This window comes from Carica papaya, chromosome 3 (assembly GCF_054855325.1).
Source record: "Carica papaya isolate Zhongbai chromosome 3, ASM5485532v1, whole genome shotgun sequence".
NCBI classification, from domain to species: Eukaryota; Viridiplantae; Streptophyta; class Magnoliopsida; order Brassicales; family Caricaceae; genus Carica; species Carica papaya.
In genome coordinates this window covers 8,666,252-8,686,980 of record NC_142311.1, presented here as the reverse complement: position 1 = coordinate 8,686,980, position 20,729 = coordinate 8,666,252, and the positions used below count along the sequence as shown (strand labels likewise).

The following is a 20,729-nucleotide window of genomic DNA, read 5'->3' as shown; positions in this document are numbered from 1 at the left end:
TTTAAAAATACAACACTAGCTCAACTACTCCAAATACGAACATTTTATAACATCATCATTCATTCCTAAATGCAAATTAGTCCAACATAGATTAAAATACAAATTAAACTATCGTAATAAAGTAAATAAGTATAGGTGTTTACATAAATTCTGACCAACCATAAAAAGAAACATGGTACATCATGCAACATAAATTCTACAACATTCCTACATCTAACCTCAGGTCTTGCACCTCAATAACAACATATTCCGTTTTTAAGTACTTGTAAAAACGAAATTTAATTAAAAAAATAAAGATTACAAAGTAATAAGTTTTTATAAACGAACTTGAGTTTTACTATTATTACCTAGTTCTAGAAGCAAATTCTTTAGGAGATTCTTGCGACCTTCAGGAGAACAACTCAAGAAACCAGATATTATGTTTGATTCTTTCAAAAGATAAATATAAGCTTGTGATTTTTTATCTTCAGTGATACTCAAATGACCAATCTCTTCGTATAGTTTAGTCGATGACACATGTTTTGCTGATACCATATTATTGAGTGCATCAGCAATCATTCCAATTTTCTCAAGCAGATAATCATTTTTTAGGATAATACCCAAACGTCTTGATTTGCTCGGTCTTGAACAACTTGGAGTTTTACCTTTAGGTTGTGAAGTAGGAGTTTGAGGGATTTGACGATCATGGAAAGATTTCTCACTATTGATGTTGATATTAACACTGACATTTTCGGGACCCATACTCATCACATCCTCAACTCCCGCTGCATTTGTATCAACATTCATATTCATTTGTCTTCAAATGGTACGTACTGTGTCGCTACCAACTCCGTTAGCTCTATCTCTTCTAAACATTTTCAATATTTTGTCGTAATCTCGAATCCGTTTGTTCTTAAGTTCAGCTGCTTCTGAATTAGTCTATTATAAAATATGATGTTAATATAAAGTATTGTAAATGACATATGATTCACTTTTTTATTTACCTCTATTAGTTATTGCCAGACCTCCTCTTCAGTTTCAAATTTTTCAGTTTATGGATTTCATGCAAAATCACTCAGCCCATGTTTGATTACGTCATACCATTTTGAGAAATGCCTTTTTAAAATTTTAATGCGATTGTGGACTCGCTCCTTTGCAATCAGCATGTTTGGGTAGACTCGCTTCAAGTATGAAACGATACAATCAATAGCTTGTATGGTGAATGTTCCAGCTGATATGCGGCCCAAGCAATGTTGAGAGTAAAATGTTTCTACTAATGCATTATCCAACGTATCAGTCCAGTGGATAATGTTACCCACTCGATTTGCAGAATTATTCCCATTATCCATTTTACTCAACACTGCAATACTAAACCAAGAAATATAAAGTTACCATTAAGAACAAAGAACGCATCAGTCCAGTGGACAATGTTTTCATTGTCAATAAACAGAATTTCATGTAAATATAAAACGTGAACAATAGTAGAAAATCTAAAATATAATGTTACCATTAAAACATTAATATAATATAGTAATTTCGTACAAAATACAACAGTCACAAAGAATACAATTCTTAAGCAATACAAGTACTATAATAAAGCAATCAACTATTATAAGCTAGCCACATATCAGCTATTATCACCCTAATAGTTTCTCCCGTTATGGTTTCCTCATGGTTATGGTTTCCTCATGGCTATCCCTAACACCAAATGAAATAGATTCCTCATGAGAAGTGTTTCTACGTTCTTCATCAACCTCTCTTAAAAGTTCATCATTTAGATTCTTTTTCCGCAAAAAGTTGTGCAAAATACAACATGCAAATATAATGCGATTGAGATTCTTCAGCTGATAGTGCGGTTCATTAGCGCTTGAAATAATTGGAAAGCGTTTTTTGAAAACTCTGATGGCACGTTCAATCGCATTATGTAAAGAAGAATGACGAAAATTGAATAACTCACGAGCATTTAGTGATGGCTTCCTGGAGTATTTACTCAAGTGGTACCGTTCTCTCCTATATAGAGTAATTAATCCACCCCGCAACATAAAGTCAACATCTATTAGGTAGAACTTACTTGAAAACATTATGTAAAGTTATAAATTTTTTTTTTTGAAATCTATATACTACATTTTGAAATTCAAACTTTTTAATCACTTTCTGGAATAATTAGAGGATCATCAGCTCTCGTTAATGCATGTTTCATTACGCTTGAATCTGATGAGATCCCCTCCCACCCAGCAAGGACATATGTGAAAGTCAAGTCGAATGCACCAGCTACCAAAATATTTTGTGGGAAAATCTTTTCTCCCACGGAATCTTGGAGCATCAACTTTGGGCACTTCGACACGTATATGCATTCCGTCGATCATACCAACACAATTCTAAAATTAATTGATCATTTATTAAATAAAATTATACGTATTTACAAAAATTTAATCGAGCAGTTTTAATATATTTACCTTAAAAAATGAAAAAAACTTAGAATTGTTGGTTATTTCTGATGGCACTCACAATCCATCAAGCTGATTAAGAAATTTATCAGCCAGTTTTATTATAAATCATATGACATTTTGAAAATGACGACTTATCGTCTTTCCTGATTGTTGAAAATGCTAAGACATGACTCGATTTCTCTGATTATGTCCTAATAAGTAAAGTGTTTTGAGTATTTGTTCTTCTACAGTTACACGAATAGTAGGCCTAAGTCCACCTTTTGTAACTAGCAGATGACATAATTTCGTAAATGATGGAACTATCATCCTAATAATGTGCCGACATAACTCACTTGATACCAAGCTTTCCATAAGCTTGGCTTGAACTTTCTCACCTTCAAACCTTAATTAATGTACATGACTAAGTTTTCTCATTTTATAAATATAAATTCCTACAAGTATCACTAAAACTCCCACTAACATTGCTATGTGTTCCATATGATCCATCTGAAAATGAATGCGAAATATCAAATGTGTATCTACTGATGAGGTAATTAACTATACGGTAGTGTTTTAACATGAGGAAAGTATTCAAATTCAAATAGTCACTTGCATGAGAAATAAAAGAAAAAATAAAGATAAAGAAAAATGATTCTAACTGCAATGAATCAAAAAATAGTCGAGCTAAATTCTAACAGAACAAAGAAGCAGAACATGAGCCACAATTCTCACATATACAAGTGTTCCTTGAATATGATGTGTGTTCTGCTAAAACAACCGTTCCTTTTGCAACAAAACTATATATTAAAGAAAAGGTAAGATAAAACGAAAATTTTTCCGTTAAACAACCAATTAAAATATCAATTTAAATGCAATTCCTCATTTACTTTAACTCCTTAACTCTCTATTTCCCTAACAATTCAACTGTTAATCTATTATTAAAATAATTATGGTTCAAGCTTGTCTTCTTTTACGGTTATTAACATCTCGCTCATTTTTTTCTCTTTACAACCCTTGTCTCTAATTTTCTTTCTTAAATTCATAGAATTAATTACAATTGAAAATACTAAATTTGACTAAATTATTAAAGTCAATTTCTTTTTCCTAAATTTCTATGTTCTTTAATTTTTCTATGTTTTCTGAACAACTGCCAAAATATCTACTAATTTTATTTGTTCTTTATTTTGTTCCTAAATTCTAATATTTTATATTCTAAGATAAAATTGAGATTCCATTTATAATTATCCATTAGTTCTACTTTGAATTTATGCCTAAGGTCTTTCTTTCAAATCATATAAACAAACTTCTAGGAAACTTGTTATTCTCCACAATCTTTTCCTTCAAGCTTCCTTTCATTTTCTTTGTTTTTCTTAAGTTCTTATTTGAAAATTCTTTTTTCTTTTCAATACACAATTGTACCTAAAATCTTGGTTTCCAGAATAAGCAACAACCACTATACACAATTACAGCACGTCTCTGGCCTCCCTGTTTAGATTCAACTTCAGCTTATGCTCAAACAACATTACACTGGGCTGGAATTGCTAATATTAATTAGCAATATTCCTAAAATTCCAGAATGTATAGCTAATATTAATCATCTATTCAAAATTATTGCTTATGCTCTTATCTTTTCACTAGACTGGAATTGCTTTGAAGTTTATATGTTCTATCTTCAGTTATGCTCTTATCTTTTCACTGGGCTGGAATTGCTTTGAAGTTTATATGTTCTATCTTCAGTTTAGAAGCATATTTCTAGGACAAAAAGGATGCACCCTTTGTATACAGCAATTTTGCATGTTTGGATGCAAAAACACATAATTGTTTTAGCAATTAATAAGAGATCTAAGTAAAGTTATGCATAGGTGCAAATGGATTCCACAAATAGATGCAATTTATTGACATTTTATGTTCTGATGGCAACTATTTCTTTTACAGCCTCCAAAAGAGAAACGGCTATGTCTTTGGCTTCAAGAATTCCATACATCTACCATCTTTCCTCCCATTCGAACCATCTATTATCCGGTCCTCTCTGCCAACTGACCATAGGGTCTGTTCAATTTATCATCTCGGCCAACACAGGCCACACACACCCCACAACAAAGATGGCCACTCGCACACACGTAGACTCGTCTATTCAGGCTTCCTAAAATAGAATGACAACAACACCTAAAAACAATCCCCGCTCAATCGACCATGAAGAAACTAAAACCAATCAAACAAAACGAAAACAGCAACGAAAAAAAACAAAAAAATGGAAAAAACATACTAACAGAGATTATAAACTGGAAACATAAAAAGAAAAGAGAAATGAAGAGATAAATCAGTGTTTGTTACCTGGTCGAACATAAGAAGCCGAAGAAATGAAGAGAGAAATCAGAGGCCCTTACCTGATCGAAAAGAGAAGCCGGAGATGAAGATGGTTTGCAGTGTGCGGCTCTGCGTCGAGTTTAGAAGAAAAAGAATAATAAATTCTAGATATGTTAAAGAAGAAGAATGATAATATTAAGGGTAAATTAGAAAATACAAAAAAAATTAAGGATATAATGAGAAAAAATAATCGAACCGTCATAAAACCACCGAATCAGTGGTTTGAAAAAATAGAAAAAATTATGGTTTTGAGAACCATGATCCAATTACTAAAAAACTATACCATGTGTTTGAAAATGCAAACAAACATAACAAAATCATGAAAAAACCATACCATCGTTATTGAACCATCATCTAAACAAGACCTAATAGTCAGTTGTCCCATTAAAGCATGGGAAGTCGAGCTTAACAAATCTAGGGTTCATTCTAACGTTATCTGCTCCTTCATTTCGACCCTGACTGGCCAGTTGTTCATACGCCATGAACTGCCCTACGGAATTAGTTGTCTCTTCCTTGGTCACTGATAGCTCTGAGAAGAACTTCTCAATTTGCACCATAATCTCCTGTTTTTGTTCCTATGTGTTTGATCGTCCCCTTATCGCTTTAGGAAGAATTTCAAAGATTGATGAAAGGTCTTGAATTCCCTAATGGACAATAACTCTTATGCCAATTTGTCACAGTCCCAGGTCTGGGATTGGGTCATAGAGCTTTCCGAAGTGAAGTTCCTGAGAGATAGAAGTTTCTTTGCTAGATTTCGGGCCTGACAGCCTATAGGAAAGCTCTGAATTTTTGTAGGTTGGACGATACTTCTATTGATCAGAATAAGCATACTCATAAGGAAGCTATTAGACGTAGATTCCTATTAGACAAACAGGATTCTTAGACTCCCATTTATTAAACTATTTAATCATACGATAACTAAATTATTCCTAAATAATACTCTTAAAATAAATCATCCTAAACAGACCTAGACATGCTGCAATCCTCATCTTCTCATAACTGCCACTTCTTCATTTTCCCTGGGTCCTGCTGGAATAAACTATCCCTGTGAACCTCAGCTTGTCAATGGCAGTGTCTGCCGCAGAATTCCTATTTGCTTTTACTAACTTCCTTTCAGTGAGTCTTTATCTTCCACTTTACTGTCAAGTGTCATCTTCAGATAGAGTAATTTCAAGTAGGCAGAATACAGAGAAAGATGTACCGAGCATTACTTAAATTTGAATTTATCACTATAAGCTTGTTGGTAGATCAGAGTTTTTGGTATGAGTTGAAAGCATATTTCAAAAATAAAAATTGCTTTTCGGATATTCATCAGGAAACTTTTTTTTTTCTTTTCAATTTCTAACACTGATGTTTACTTGAAGACTCGCCAGCTGATTGATCCAAACATGTACTGGTTTGCGATTCCTAATATAGGTCCAGTATTGAAGGGACTCTCTCAGGTATGTAAACCTCTACATATCTAGTTTCTCAACTCTAACTATTAGGTTATGTATTTTCTTCCAGTTATATATTTTGCCAGCGTTTTTAATTACAAGTTATCTCACCTGTTACCCTCCTTGGCACAAGGTTTGAAACGATAACAAAACTGTTCACTAAACTAGAAGAGTGAAGTTTGATTTTTTAAAATATCTAAATTCAGGGATAGACCAAATGACACAAAGAAATGAATGTTTTAGGTTGAAATTCATTATAGTTTATGTTTTACGTTTTGGAATTTTAGAGGTCGATAAAGAGACCCATGTGAGGAAGTAAAAATATGTTATATAATTTCTTCTTACAAAAACCCACTATCAAATTGTGGCCGTTACTGTTGAACTGGCACATGCTTGTGAGTGCTTAGCTGCTTAAGAATGCATATATGTGCAATGGGAAAGATATTGAAACATTCTTATTTAGTTTCATTTGGCATTTGTATTAACGTTATTAGCTAGGAATTATTTGATTTTCAGATTTTAGACCGCAATATTTCTAAATTTTGTCTCTCATTTCCAAGTTCCTGTCTGAGGGTCTTATATTTATATTCTATTCAGGGAAGAAAGGAACTCCTTTCTTTACTAAACCGTAGGAGATACAAGGAAATGATGTTGGCTTCTCTGGAGAAGAAGCGGCTACGATTTTCTCTGCTAGACATGAGGTTTCACCTGCGTGACCTTATTGGATCTGGTAAACTCAAAACTTTTCAGACACCCAGTGGCTTAGTTGTTCGGGTTTCAAAGGATTAAAAATTGGATGGCACTAGCACCTATTGGATTATAATCTTTTGCTCTCTGCTAATCACTATTCTCAAGATAGAAGTTTACTTTCTTGTCATCCGTTAATTTCAAGAATTTTACCAAGGAGGTAAGCAGACAACACATTGGAAAATTTCAGGCAGGCTTCTTCATCAGGATAACAGAATGCAAGATGATGCGAGCGCCTTCTCTTCTAGGTTTGTAATCTTTTATCTGTTTATTTTACTTAAGTTTCTTAGAGCTATCCCTCCTGTAACTAGTCCATTATTATTAGGTTAATCTGATATAGGGACAGCAGAATAAAAGCCTTTCAGGAATGAGTGTTTGATTCTATAGTATAAGCGACAGGGTTATCTTTCCACTTCTGCCTTTTCTATTCTTTTTCTTTTTAAAAAAAAAAAAATAATGTCTGTCTCGATAATTTAAATCTTGAATTTTGCTATGAATGGACCTAACCGTCATAAGCCACCTTTATTTGTTTCCTTGAATCCTAGACAGATAAGTATATCTATGTAATAATGTTTGCTTGTCAATTTCGTAGATCTTATTTATGAGTTACACGCTATGGTTGTTGGATTTGGTGTCACAACCCATTGTGATCATTATCACAAAAATAATGCAAAACTTACAAGTATATATAAATTCATACCAAACCAACATAGTAGCTTAGGTGGACATTCTTCTAGAATTAAATTAACCAAAAACCTTTGTCTGCGTCAATTATTAATTTAGTTTATATTAACATCAGTGTAACTTTTTGTATATCTAGCATTGCTTATATTCTAGTTCTAATATTTAAGACTTTTTTGTAAGAAGAAAGATGAATTTATTCCGAAATGCTATCTCGAGACACATGAATAAGCATTTACAAGACAAAATCTCTGTAGATACAGAGGTTTCTAGGTACATTAAAACCAGTGAGTCAAATAGTCAAAATATGTTTCTACCTGTCTTTCATTCGCAAAATTGAGCTGTAACTCCTTTTGAGGCACGTATCTTTTTCGGGTCAGGTAATTAAACCTTAATGGTGGAAAAAATTGACCTGATTATAAATTTGATCCGGATCCATCTACTTGTAGTGATAAAATAAAGTCACCAACTTAAAACTCAAATAAGATGAATTCAGAATAAAATGTTATCCAAACAATTATAATTTTTATATGATTGAAATTTTGAACAATCAGATATTTAAAAATGAATTACCGTTCAAAATAATTCTAAATTTAAAGTTGACTGAAACTTGCATAATCCATAGAAAGACTAATGAAATTATTAAAATGTTCTTATAATAAGAAAATCTAAATCCAAAACCCAGATGTAACTAAATCAAATTTGGATCTGAGAAAACTTTGAGATATGCAAAAATCTAGAAGTACTTGTGAAGATCATATAATTTGAAACTCGTCCATAATGCAATAGAATCTGATCGGGAAAATGTGAACTTGAGAGTTGAATTACGTAATAACCTGAATAATTGGAAACCTCAAACTAAGTACCTGAACTTTATCTAATTGTCGTATCTAAATATAATATGAAAGATTGGACAAGACAGCCGGGCAGAACAAAGTCTCCAAATGATCAAGATCTTGCATACTTTTTCTTTTTAATGAAAAGATCCTGCACACTTAACAAAGTCCATATAACTCTCCACCATTCAAGATACCCCAATAATTGATAAAAGCCATCCATTGTAGCTGTCTAACCCAAGGGAACCATCAAAAGAAACCAACTTCTTTTTTTCCAATAAAGTACATATTTTTAAATAACTTTTTTCAAATAACAGGGCCTAAATCAAGATTTTACACCGAACCAGTGTCCATTCTTATTAATCGACCTCTAATTCTGAACTGATCATCACTTTGGTCCTATATGCTACATTTCAAACAAGTCCCCCACAGTCTTGCAACTCCTAATCATTCAACTAAGTTGCCGTATTTGGAAAATGCAATCTAAGAATATGAAAGTGAATGTGCATGTACATCATGAAGTTAGATGGTCTTAGTCCCTATTGTGATACTATTTGTGAACAGGAGTGAGCACTGTTCAGGACGAGAACATAAATGGCTGTCTAAATGATGAGATCTCTAGAAGAATAATTTTGCCATCTATGCTTTAAATTAATTTCTGCATTACTGGCAGAGATACACATGTATTATGGCCATAATCGATTCTGCCGACAAGTTACTATAATTTGAAAGTAGGAGTACTCATGAAATGTTATCATTGGAAGATAAGAGTACTGATGAAATAGTTGATATGTAGACGAAATTTAAACGGATCAAGGATATGTCTTGAAAGGTGAAAAATATATTTTCTAAATATGTTTGGGAAATAGTTTGTTCTATTAATTTGCCACTGCTTATGTTGTACAACATATCTAAACAGTACAAAAGAGATGAACATCAATCATTGAGCTAGCTAGGCATCCTAGAAGAGTAGGTATAATCTTGTTTAATAGAGTGACACCAGACTGTATGTATATCTTTGTGTTTATCAGATAATACCGGTTCTCATGCATATCTGTTAATATATGTTCTCCTGCATATTTTGCAAAAGGTAACCTCTGGAAGGGAAAGAATATATTCTTACATTTCTAATATAGAAATTGCTTTGTAGTTAGAACCAGAAGATCGTGTTGGGTTGCATACAGGAAGACATTTAGGTTCTGTTGAGTGCATAAAATACTTCTTTATGTTTATTTTTTAAAAATTTATATATATTTTTAATAAACAAGATGTAGTTGTTGAAATGAAAATAATATTTGAAAATCATAGTAAAAATATGATGAGTCTGAATTTTTTTTTTTTTGTTTCTATTGATCCATGATTGTATAATTCCGTGTATAAACATATAAATATTTAAAAATATAACTTAGAGAATATTTTTATGTATTCAATGGAGATTAAAATTTCAAAGAGTTGGAGAAGGTTTTATCTAATACAATCACATAATAGTAAAAATTAAAATTGTATAACTATTGTTTTGATGTTGAAATAGATCGGAGTATACAACCGTTTATTCTTTTCTTCCACTGAACTATTAAGTTGGGTAATTTGTTATTCTAAAAGTTTAAATTGATAAGAAGTGCGTACATTTTATTTATTCTATAAAATTTTTATCACCCAAGAATAATGATGGAAATTTTATGTCCTACTGATCTTAATCAAGTTAAAAATTCACTTAATTAAGGGGATATTGATGATTAGTTTAATCCTGTCTGAGTTGTTACATTATCTAGCTAAATTATTTGGTTATTAATATGTGGAGAGAATTAAGAGAGGGAAAGGCAGCAGGGAAAGAAAGGCCAAGATGGATATGTAGGAAGAGCTGTAGAATCCTATGATTTCAGGTAATGATATTAGGTTCTGATTGGTACTGGTAAGATGGTAGGGCAAGGTTTCTTGTTGTCAACACCATTTATGTCAAGCTTGGTTTTGAATAATTAGTCCTTTGAGGGTCGATAATGTCAAACTCATCATGTGGATGATAGCTAAGTTAAGCAAGAGTTCATCTTGTTTATTTGCATGATATCTCCAAAATCATTGAGAGAGATCTGTAAATATGGGACAAATTAAGAAACTAACATGTTTTTATATTGAGTTCTTTCTTTATTTTACCTGCAGTATATCAAATTTACACAATTCTGAATTTCGTTTATTTTTGGAGGATGTTTGTGTTCTAACTCGGTCTTTTAATTATTTTGCATCTTTTTGGATTTCTGGAGAATGTAATTTGACCGCTTATGCCTAAGGAAGATTTTTCTATTTCGGACGGTCAAAGAGTGGTGCATGACATACCATCATGCTTGGTTCCCTATGTATCTTGGGGATGGCCTTTTTTTTTTTGTTTTGCATTGTTATGTTGTAACAAGGAATTTTTTAAAAAAATTACACAAAATCCTGGCTCAAGTTTGTTGCATTTTACCTGATAACTACTTTGGATTTATTTCACTTTGCCAGTTAGTCTTTTCCTTCCATGTCTGCTTAGAACCTTTCTCTGACTCAACCGCACTCATTCTCCTCAAGCTGTCTTCAGCAGGTTGGCTCTAGACATTGATATGTTTGAGTGTCTTTGCCAACTGCCAATTTTATCGCACTTGCATATTTGCTCTTTTGATTAATTGTTCTTTCTTGAGTAAATAACTGGGCGGGAAAATATAAGGAACGTAATAAAAAATTTTCATCGGTCGCAAAATATATATTATCCATATGTATAAGCAGTTCAAAACCATATGGATGTCCCAATTGTGATCTTCCTATGTGCCGCTCTAGTTAATTTCTAATTCTGGTGGGATGTATATCTCGAGGCCTACCTGATGTATGAAGTATTTTGTCTGCGGTGGGACTAAACCTTGTAGTGTAGTGTATACACGTAAGTGTGTGTACATATAGGTGTCTTTCCGCAATTATTTACTTGTTCTACTCGTAGATGGATGAGTAAATATGAAGAAAATACACCATTTCTGGCATTACAACTGGAATCTGTACCGCTGAATGCTTGTAAATATATAGTTTGTCTTGTTGGGACTAATAATTCTCACAAGATGCATGAAAGCATGGGAGATAAGTGGGGTAATAGCTGCGTGTGTGTGTATATATATATATATATATAGTTCTAGGCCATGGGGACAATTTATGTATAGTATGTGGCATATAATTTAAGAAGTGATGCACATGTGCTTGTACATTTTTATAGATATACGATAATATAATTCAGCTATATATGCATAAATCATCCTGTTCTCTAGCTAATTAGTGCAAATATCAATACTTTTTTCCGGATAAGATACTATAATTGACGCTCCAGTGAAGACATACTACAGAGATTAATGATACTGCAGAAAGATGACTGTTTCACTACATTTTAAGTTTACTAGGCAGAGTACTTTCGACAAGGTAACCCAATAATTGACCTACTATATACACACACATATATAGCATGAGTAATCTTTACAGGTAACTTGGTCATATAATTGGACTGGCCTAGGGCATCTAAATTATAAGATTTGACAATGTAATTTTTAATATTTTATATGACTTATTAATTGCAGACAAAACTGGTATTCGCTTGTCACATTAATTGAGAGCTCCTTGTAGCCTTAAAAAAGAAAAGGATAAAGTTGGCGAAGAAAAATTGGTAGCATGCGTTTTGCATTATTGATTATACTTAACGATATGATTAAAAGCAAATGTGTTTCTTCTTAAATTGGTAGCAGGAAGGAAATCTTTTATACATATATATATATATATATGCAACAGTAACAAGAATTTTCAATTACCCAGGAATATGCCAGTGCTGCAACAATATTCTTATATATATGTAAAAATATAGGATAGTTTGGATTAAATAAAGTAATTATTAATAAATAATTGTTAATTAAGATCGTGAGATATTAAGTATGTTTAATTATTATGCGTGTGTGATAAACAGTCAAATATAGAGAGAAAAGTCCTTGAAGAAAAATATATATAATATATAATTTAATCATTGGATTTGAAATGGAAAAATAAAAATGGAAGTGAAACGCAAGTTGCAACCGCAATTTTGCAAGCTTCATCAAAGCCACGTGTATGCATGCTCGAGTCGCGTAATCTGCCTAATGATCTGCATCTTCCTATTTTAATGCCAAATATTATCATCTACGAAATTCATATTATTGTTAATTAATTATTTTTAAATTGGTTACTCAATCTCATGTCAGCAGCAGCCCCGCAATTACTTACACCTCGACGACATTTATAATATATATTATTGCTATATAAAATTATTATTGTGATTTTATCGTTTTAAGGTTTGCTTTTAGTAAAAAAGGGTGTTCTCTCTTTCAACAGAGCCTTTTGCCTTTTAAGATATAGAGACAAGTATATACACCAAAACAACAGCTTTTTGTTATGTCTGCACTAGTGTGTATAATATATTTGTATATATATATATATGTATGTATGTATTTATATTGAAGTAGTACTTTTTAGAAGGGAATACAGTGGAGTCGTCTTGAACTTCTTTAGAGATTTTGTAATAATAATGATAATGTTATTGGGTATGGTTATAATCAGTTAAAAGTCGAGTTGGTAATGCCACCCACCACACGTACATGATTACCTAAAAGAAGAGGATTAGAAATAAATTATAAATTATTATATAATATTTAGTGTGTAAAATAGAGCATGTGGGTTTATAGGTCTTTAAATGATATGAAACTCCAATAAAGTAAATCCTTTCCATGTTTTAATTATTTTTTGCATACAAAATATATATATATATATATATGCCAACTTTGGTCTCTAATTGCAGATTAATATAATATAATATAATATATATATATATATATACACACACACACACACAGACACATATGACTACCCTATGGCTAGCTATTTAATTATTATGCCGCTGGTAGGCCCCTTATTAGAATCTCAGATTGACACAGGCCTAAAAATATATTATTAAGATGTAAATATAATCATGATAACTAAACATATGTGTTTATTTTTATTTGCCAAAGGGTACCCAACACGCGTCTTCTAATAACATGTAATATAAGCATAAGATAAAAACTTCGATAATAATAACATAGATAGATGAGAGTTTTGTCCCTCTCAAACTTGTTAGTTTATATAAATGCACATAAATCTCCCCGATCCGGTATTTCTCTCTCTCTAATCTTAATTTTTTATTAAACTAAATGATCCTCTAATTAACTTAAAGATTACGGATTCTTAATCTATATATATATATATATCGTTATCATCCGATAACAATATATGATTTTTGACCTTCATTATCATATAGCGAAAGCACAGAGAGAATTTAAAGAAAATAAGTAACAATATTTACTAATTGATAACTAATACAAAAGGAGAAAAAGAAATCAATTAATAATTATATATATATATATACTATAACATAGACATGTATATATTAAAACAAGATTCCCGGAAAATAAATTAAAAAAGTGAAGATGACATATCATTTAGATCTTACGTAAAAAAAAAAAGATATATGATATTAGATTTTGTTGAGACATTGTTTTCAAAGTGAATTTTAACAAACTAATTAGTTATTAAATGCGTATGCTCTTGAAGGGTTTCAAAAAAGTCCAAATATATCTCTATAGCAAGAAAGAAAAGAAATTATTATTTTTTTTTATATACTAATAACAAATTTAACTAGTAATTTTTATGCAGTATTCTTTTTAATATATAATATAATTTTTAATAGTTTTGTCCCAATTAATTGTAATTAGCGACAAGTTTAGCTTAATTAAGATAATAAATTTTGATTAAATGGGTAATAAGGTTTTGTTGGTGTAATTGGTAAATGAAATGGGTAAATTTTTTAACTCCATACATGTTGGGTAAGTATCCATAATAAATAGTGAATGGACATGTGCATATATTTGAATGCATCACATGCATATATTTGAATGCCAGATTTTGTCTGTTTCATTTTGTTCATATGTAAATGAATAATGAATCTCGTCCATGTAGGCTTTGTTCGTGGGGTAGGGGCTGGTTATTAGCCTCTTCAAATAATTCCCTCCGTATAAACTCATGCGATCTATTTACATATGTGCATGTATATACGTATATAATTTGCTTGTGAAAATTAAGTTCTTTCCCATCTCTGGAAAACTTTCTCTTTTGTGTTAGAATAATATATGTATGTATGTGTATATAAAAGAGAGTTTTAGGTGTCGACGTCGAAGAAATTAGCGGCGGAAAACGTAGAAGGGAGATGAATTTGAGTTGAAGTGATGGGGTAAAGGTTGGAGGGGAAGTGAGGGTTTGGGGACACGTTTTCTCCCCCCACTTCAATCATACACACATATAGATTCCTTTACATTGCCAAATGTACAAATTATAAGCCCCATACATATATATCATCACCCTACATTACGCCTCTTAATTTTTGTCTTAATAAATTAAGAAAATAAAAGAAAAAAGAAAAAGAACCTATAGAGATTCCATGTCTCTTTGTTATCTTTTTCTTTTTCAACACAATTTTACATCATTCTCGATCAATCATAGGTCACGAGATGTGATCGACTAATCTAATCCAAGCAAACTTTTAAAAAAAAAATGTTCATAATTGCTTACCACATTAGCATTTCATCTATCATTACGATATTTGTAAATTTTAGGTATTTTTCAATTTGAAATTTTCTTTTTTTTATTTTTTTTTACAATTTATTACTTTATAATTTAAATGTTAGTCGAATTTATTATTTTATAACTTTAAAATAATTTTTTTAAAAAAATTAAATAACGTACTCATTGGAGGGATTAATTAATTAATATAACAAAAAATTCAATCACTAGGTATTAAGTTGTCAAAAATAACTATTTTTAAAAAAAAAAAAATCATAAATTATAAGGAATCAAATTGGAATTTTCTCTTAAAATATAGGAGATCGACAACATTTATTTCATTATTTTATACATATATATATATATATGACATATATATAATCAAATATATCTTACAAGTTTTGGAACATCATGCCATATTTTTCTCTTAATAAAAAAAAAAATCTCAATTTTAATTCTCCCGCAATTGAAAAAAATTAAATGTGTCCTTATATATGTATACCAAGCCGATATATACTTAACTAGGTCTTTGTTTTGTACACACCAATGTTCTCTTATGCTTACAACTTTTTTAAAATAGGCAATTGAGAAAATTATAATTTTTTTTTTTACAAGATTTACTTTTTGAGGTGTGCATATCTTGTGTTTAAAACTCTTATGTTGTATTTAGAAGTGAGACAAACTGGTATAAGAGTTTACATTAAATCATTTGAAGAACTACATACTGAAATTGCAATTAAGTCTTTGCTGAATTAATAAATAAATAAACATTATTGTATTTAAGAAACATAAATATTATAATATTAAATAATATTGATCTCTCGGATCGGGTCGTGTTATCCTAAAGATTGATAAGACGGTAAATACAAATGCAAACTCCATCCTTCTACTTATAATCAGGAATTGGCTTATAAAATATTGGATTATTGAGGTACAACATACATATTGGGAGGGTAACAGAAACAATGACTATTTATAATAGACTCACGGGGGTCGTTCCTTACTGCAACTCCTTCTTGAGCTCCTGAACATCCTCCGTAAGAATACACTTATATTTTCTGGATCAGATTATATACTACTTATATTCGTTAACTCTTTTATTTCTCACTCTTGATATTTTTTTTAACGTAATATTAATTTTACATTATAAAAATATATAATTGACCAGGTGTATATAATAATTCATACACTTAATTTATTGGTTAATTTTCTGTAACAAGCAAGAAGATGCTGCGTGTCTCCGTGATATTTTCTTGTCAACAAAATTTTACATCGTGATATGATGTGTGTGGATTCAAAATTAATTGAACCACCTGTGAATGGATACATGTATAATTTTATCCCCGGTCGCATGTGTAAATGTATTGTGTGTGTGTGTGTATATATATATGTATGTATACATATATCAATATTTCTTTCTCTTAGTGATTATTGAAAAGTAGTAATAATAATAATAATTCTTTATTTTTCATTTTAGTAAATATTTAGTTTTAAGTTAAATATTTTTGTGACTAACGAAGTTGCAAAAAAACAGTCACTTTCTTGGACCGTTAAAGTATCGTTTTTGGAACTTTAAAGTTTGAAATTGCATCTACAATTTCTGAAAAAGCAAAAAGCCGAAACCTGCTTTTCTTCCTAAAAATTTGCCCTTTATTGAATTTCTTCGTTGCAAATAATAATAAATCATTCAATCTTTATATATACATATATACATAGATATATATTGATTGACCAAAACCCAGTGGCTAACTTCTTCATGCTGCAGCGGAAACAGCAATATCTGAAGACAACATAATTAAAAATACATATAAATAATATATATAGAGGAGAATATATTTTTGTTCACTAAGCAGAAGAATAAAAACATCTGTCAACCTGACAAATTACATATAAGAAGGAGAATAAGTTTAGAACATTTCGTATATATACAACCTATTAGGTATAGCTTGCGGTGAATTTTAAATAAATATATATATATCTGGCGTGTGTGTGTGTATATATATATATATATATATATATGTATGTATGTATGGTTTAAGGATAAATGTTAATGTTAATTATAATTTTTGTTCTTTTGTCAAAAAAAAAAAGAAAAGGCTTCAAATCATGCAAGAATTAGGGGTAGAAAACGACCGAAAGTATTTCTTTTGGGTAATTTTAACGTGTGAGGTAATTAATTAATTAATTATTATAATATTTATATATTATATAGACGGTGGAAATATAATCATTTAACTGTTTTATATATATATATATATACATACAAACAAAAACTAAAAGTTATAATAACTTTATTAATTGATTAATTAATACTACTGCATATCTTAATCTAGGATGAGATAGTAGAAATTAATGATTAATAAATTTGGATTAATGAACTTCAGTCCAAGGATCCATATATACATACACACGTATATATCTATACATCATTCGCGTATATTTCAATGTCGTTTAATTTCTATGTTTATGGGATATATATATATATATATATATATATGCATATATACTATATTCATGATCGTAATTATGTAAAATATAATATAAATATTGTTTTGCATGAATAATTATTATATAAAAACAAAAAAACCTACATGAATTTTTATATTTAAAATAGATAATTATTATATAATATCATATTAAATAAATAAATAATTGTTACATTTATTATCATTCTTTTCTATTTTTTCATTTTCAACTTTTTCTTTTCTAGAATGACATATTATAAAATATCTAAACATATATATATATATATATACACACACACAATCCCAACAATATGTATGTACATATATATATATATATATATGAAATATAAAACGTTATAAATAATAATATTAGAAGACATTCATAATTAAAAAGTTTAGCTTGACAAACAATATTCAATCATATTATTATATTATATAATAGAGTTTCTCAACAGTTATTATAATTAACTAAATATAAACCAAAAGGTTTGGATTCAATGATTTCATACTCTAGATTTTAATTTTAACTCTTATTTAGTGGGAAAATATATATTATATAAATATCATAACAATAATATAACTAATAATATGTTAATGTAAAATATATACATAGATCAAGTCGAAGTTATAGATGTGTAAATACTTGTATATAATTGATATATATTATTAGATTTTAAAATATATAATATTGGTTATTAATCCATGAGATGGAACTAAAGAAGCCTTTAACTTATAGAAGTGTATCAAGTAAAGGGGAGACTCTCCTTGGTTAAGGAGTATCATGTCTTCAAATTATTGGGTCTAAATTATGAGGAATCTCAAGCCGTCACTCTTCCTCCAACATCATCAACAATACACACATACATACATACATACATAATATTTACACACATACGTACACCCCTAAATTCCTCTCTTCCGCAAAAACCACCCTAACCCTAAACCAGATAACCATTCAATTATCTTTCCTTGCTTCCAAACACAAACCATTTGATTCTCCCCTCTTCATTTCATCTAGAATTTTAACTCACACGTCATCTTGACCACGACATGTACCTTCTTAATGTCATCCCGCATCCTTATTTCATGCAAATCTTTAATTAGGGTTTATATTATATTATACATATATAGTATATAAACTTAATTATTGTAATTTAAGTAATAATATCATTAAAGAATTATATATGAACACTACTTTAATAATATTTTAATATCAACTCTTAATTAACTTGATCAAGAAGACATAAATTATGACTTAGAGTTTTTGATTGTTTGGATGAATTCATCATTATGGGTAATAGTGAACGAAGAAATATGACAAACGTGGATGCATCCCTACTTCTAAAGCATACGGTATAAAGTCACAAATTTTATTAACTTCATTTAGAAGAGTTTATATTTGTAACTGTACGAATTCATCGCACGAACTATGACCAACTTGGTAATTATGGACAACGGTCAATGTAATTATGTCCTTCTATTCGACCGGTCTAATGTCAAATTTTTATAATTAATTAACTTGCTCTACAAGGGTCAGATTATGAGTTGCATTTTTTATTATACAATCATGAACTTATTTTAAAATGTAAAAAAAAAAAAAAAAAAAGGTACTATAACCAAATTGGTAATTATGGAGGAAGAATTCTAAATGATAAATACTTTGATTATGTATATAGACGTTTCGTTTTTGTTTAATTATATTTCAGCTTAAACGAGCAGCTTCATGGAGAAGACTGAAATATGACTTGGATTTTTTTGACCAAATGATGAGTTTATTATGGAGAAAATAATTATTTATTAAACAAAATCACTTGGTAAATCTTAATTTTACATGGTTAAATATTATTTTGACTGGAATGGAGAAATTAAAATTCCACTTTAATATAATTAAAGTTATTAATTACAAAATAAACACTGTTCAGTAGATAGGAAACAAAAAGAAAGCCGAATAAAATATAATTAAACTGTCGCATCGGGTATGTGCCATTAATTCCATGCCACATCTTCTTAATAAATTAATAAGGGTCTTGACCAATTGGACAAGTTATCCTGCCTGGAATTGAAAGGGCACTCTTGAACTTCCCTTAGCACCAATATATTTGATACAATATTATTACTAATTGCAAGACTATATAATATATACACACACACACACACACACACACATACATATATATATATTTATATACTACTCAAGAAATGTCCTTTCATTTTTTTGTATTATTTTTTAAATTTCACATTAGGAAATTTTGGGAGCATTATTAAACGAAACCCATTAAGATTGGAATACGTATATATATATATATATATATGGTTGCATATAATTTGGTGACCCCAGCAGAGCAGTCATCATCTTAGAAATAAAATGGATTCCTAATTAATTATTTATCATAAGATGATAAATGTTATGACAAATATACTTTTGTCCATATCTCCATCATTATTGCCTTTCTAGCATTACTCAAACCCAGTTTGTTGATTAACTTCACTATATATGTATCTACATGCATGACATGGGTTTCATGTCCATCATCATTAGCGGACCCCACGTTGGGCCCCATTCTTTTTTGTGATCACAATTTGAACAGATATATACATACATAAATAATATTTATATGGGAAATTTCATAAATTAATTATAAAATAACATTCTATTTCTTTTTGTTGCCAGCTATTAATTTTTTTTTTATTATTTTTTTTTTGAGTTGTCATATTTTTTAATGGGTGATCAATCAAATGGTTCACGTGCTATGGGACACTAATTGTTTTTTTTTTTTTAATTTTCTTTTGGGATATTTTATTGAGGGATGGACCAAATTAATCCAAGTTTAAAATCGTGTTTAAGCAAATCAAACATGTCATTAAGGTATATAATTGCAGGTGGCTACATTAATTAAACCCTTTAATTAATTAGATATGTGGAATTGATAAAACTTAGGATATTCTAGTTTATATGTCCTTTTGTAATAAAATAATTGGCCACGTAATCCTGATTCTGATCCCATTATATTTAAGAGGAGGTGTGGGGTCGTATTACGGATATGTGAAACCCAATTATTTGGAAAAATACATGTGTATGCATATGCATATTAATTTCCAAATTAATAATAATCATGATTAGAGAGTTCGAAATTACAAATTAAGAGTTTCACTCATTCAACAACT

The 20,729-nt window shown here is 30.0% G+C and overlaps 1 protein-coding gene across 4 annotated transcripts in view; it reads left to right on the top strand.

Moving 5' to 3' along the window:
• Positions 1 to 7,370, top strand: part of LOC110807661 (Serine/Threonine-kinase) — a 28,255-nt gene extending 20,885 nt beyond the window's left edge. For 2 of the 4 annotated variants that reach the window (XM_088215500.1, XM_088215497.1), the window contains exons 7-9: positions 6,140 to 6,217; positions 6,809 to 6,941; positions 7,149 to 7,370. In XM_088215500.1, the coding sequence (XP_088071626.1) occupies positions 6,140 to 6,217; positions 6,809 to 6,941; positions 7,149 to 7,288 (351 nt within the window). In that variant the 3' untranslated portion in view covers positions 7,289 to 7,370. Of the gene's footprint in view, positions 1 to 6,139; positions 6,218 to 6,808 lie in introns of all 4 variants that reach the window. The other 2 variants (XM_088215498.1, XM_088215499.1) reach the window with 2 other exon arrangements.
• Positions 7,371 to 20,729: the final 13,359 nt, after the last annotated feature.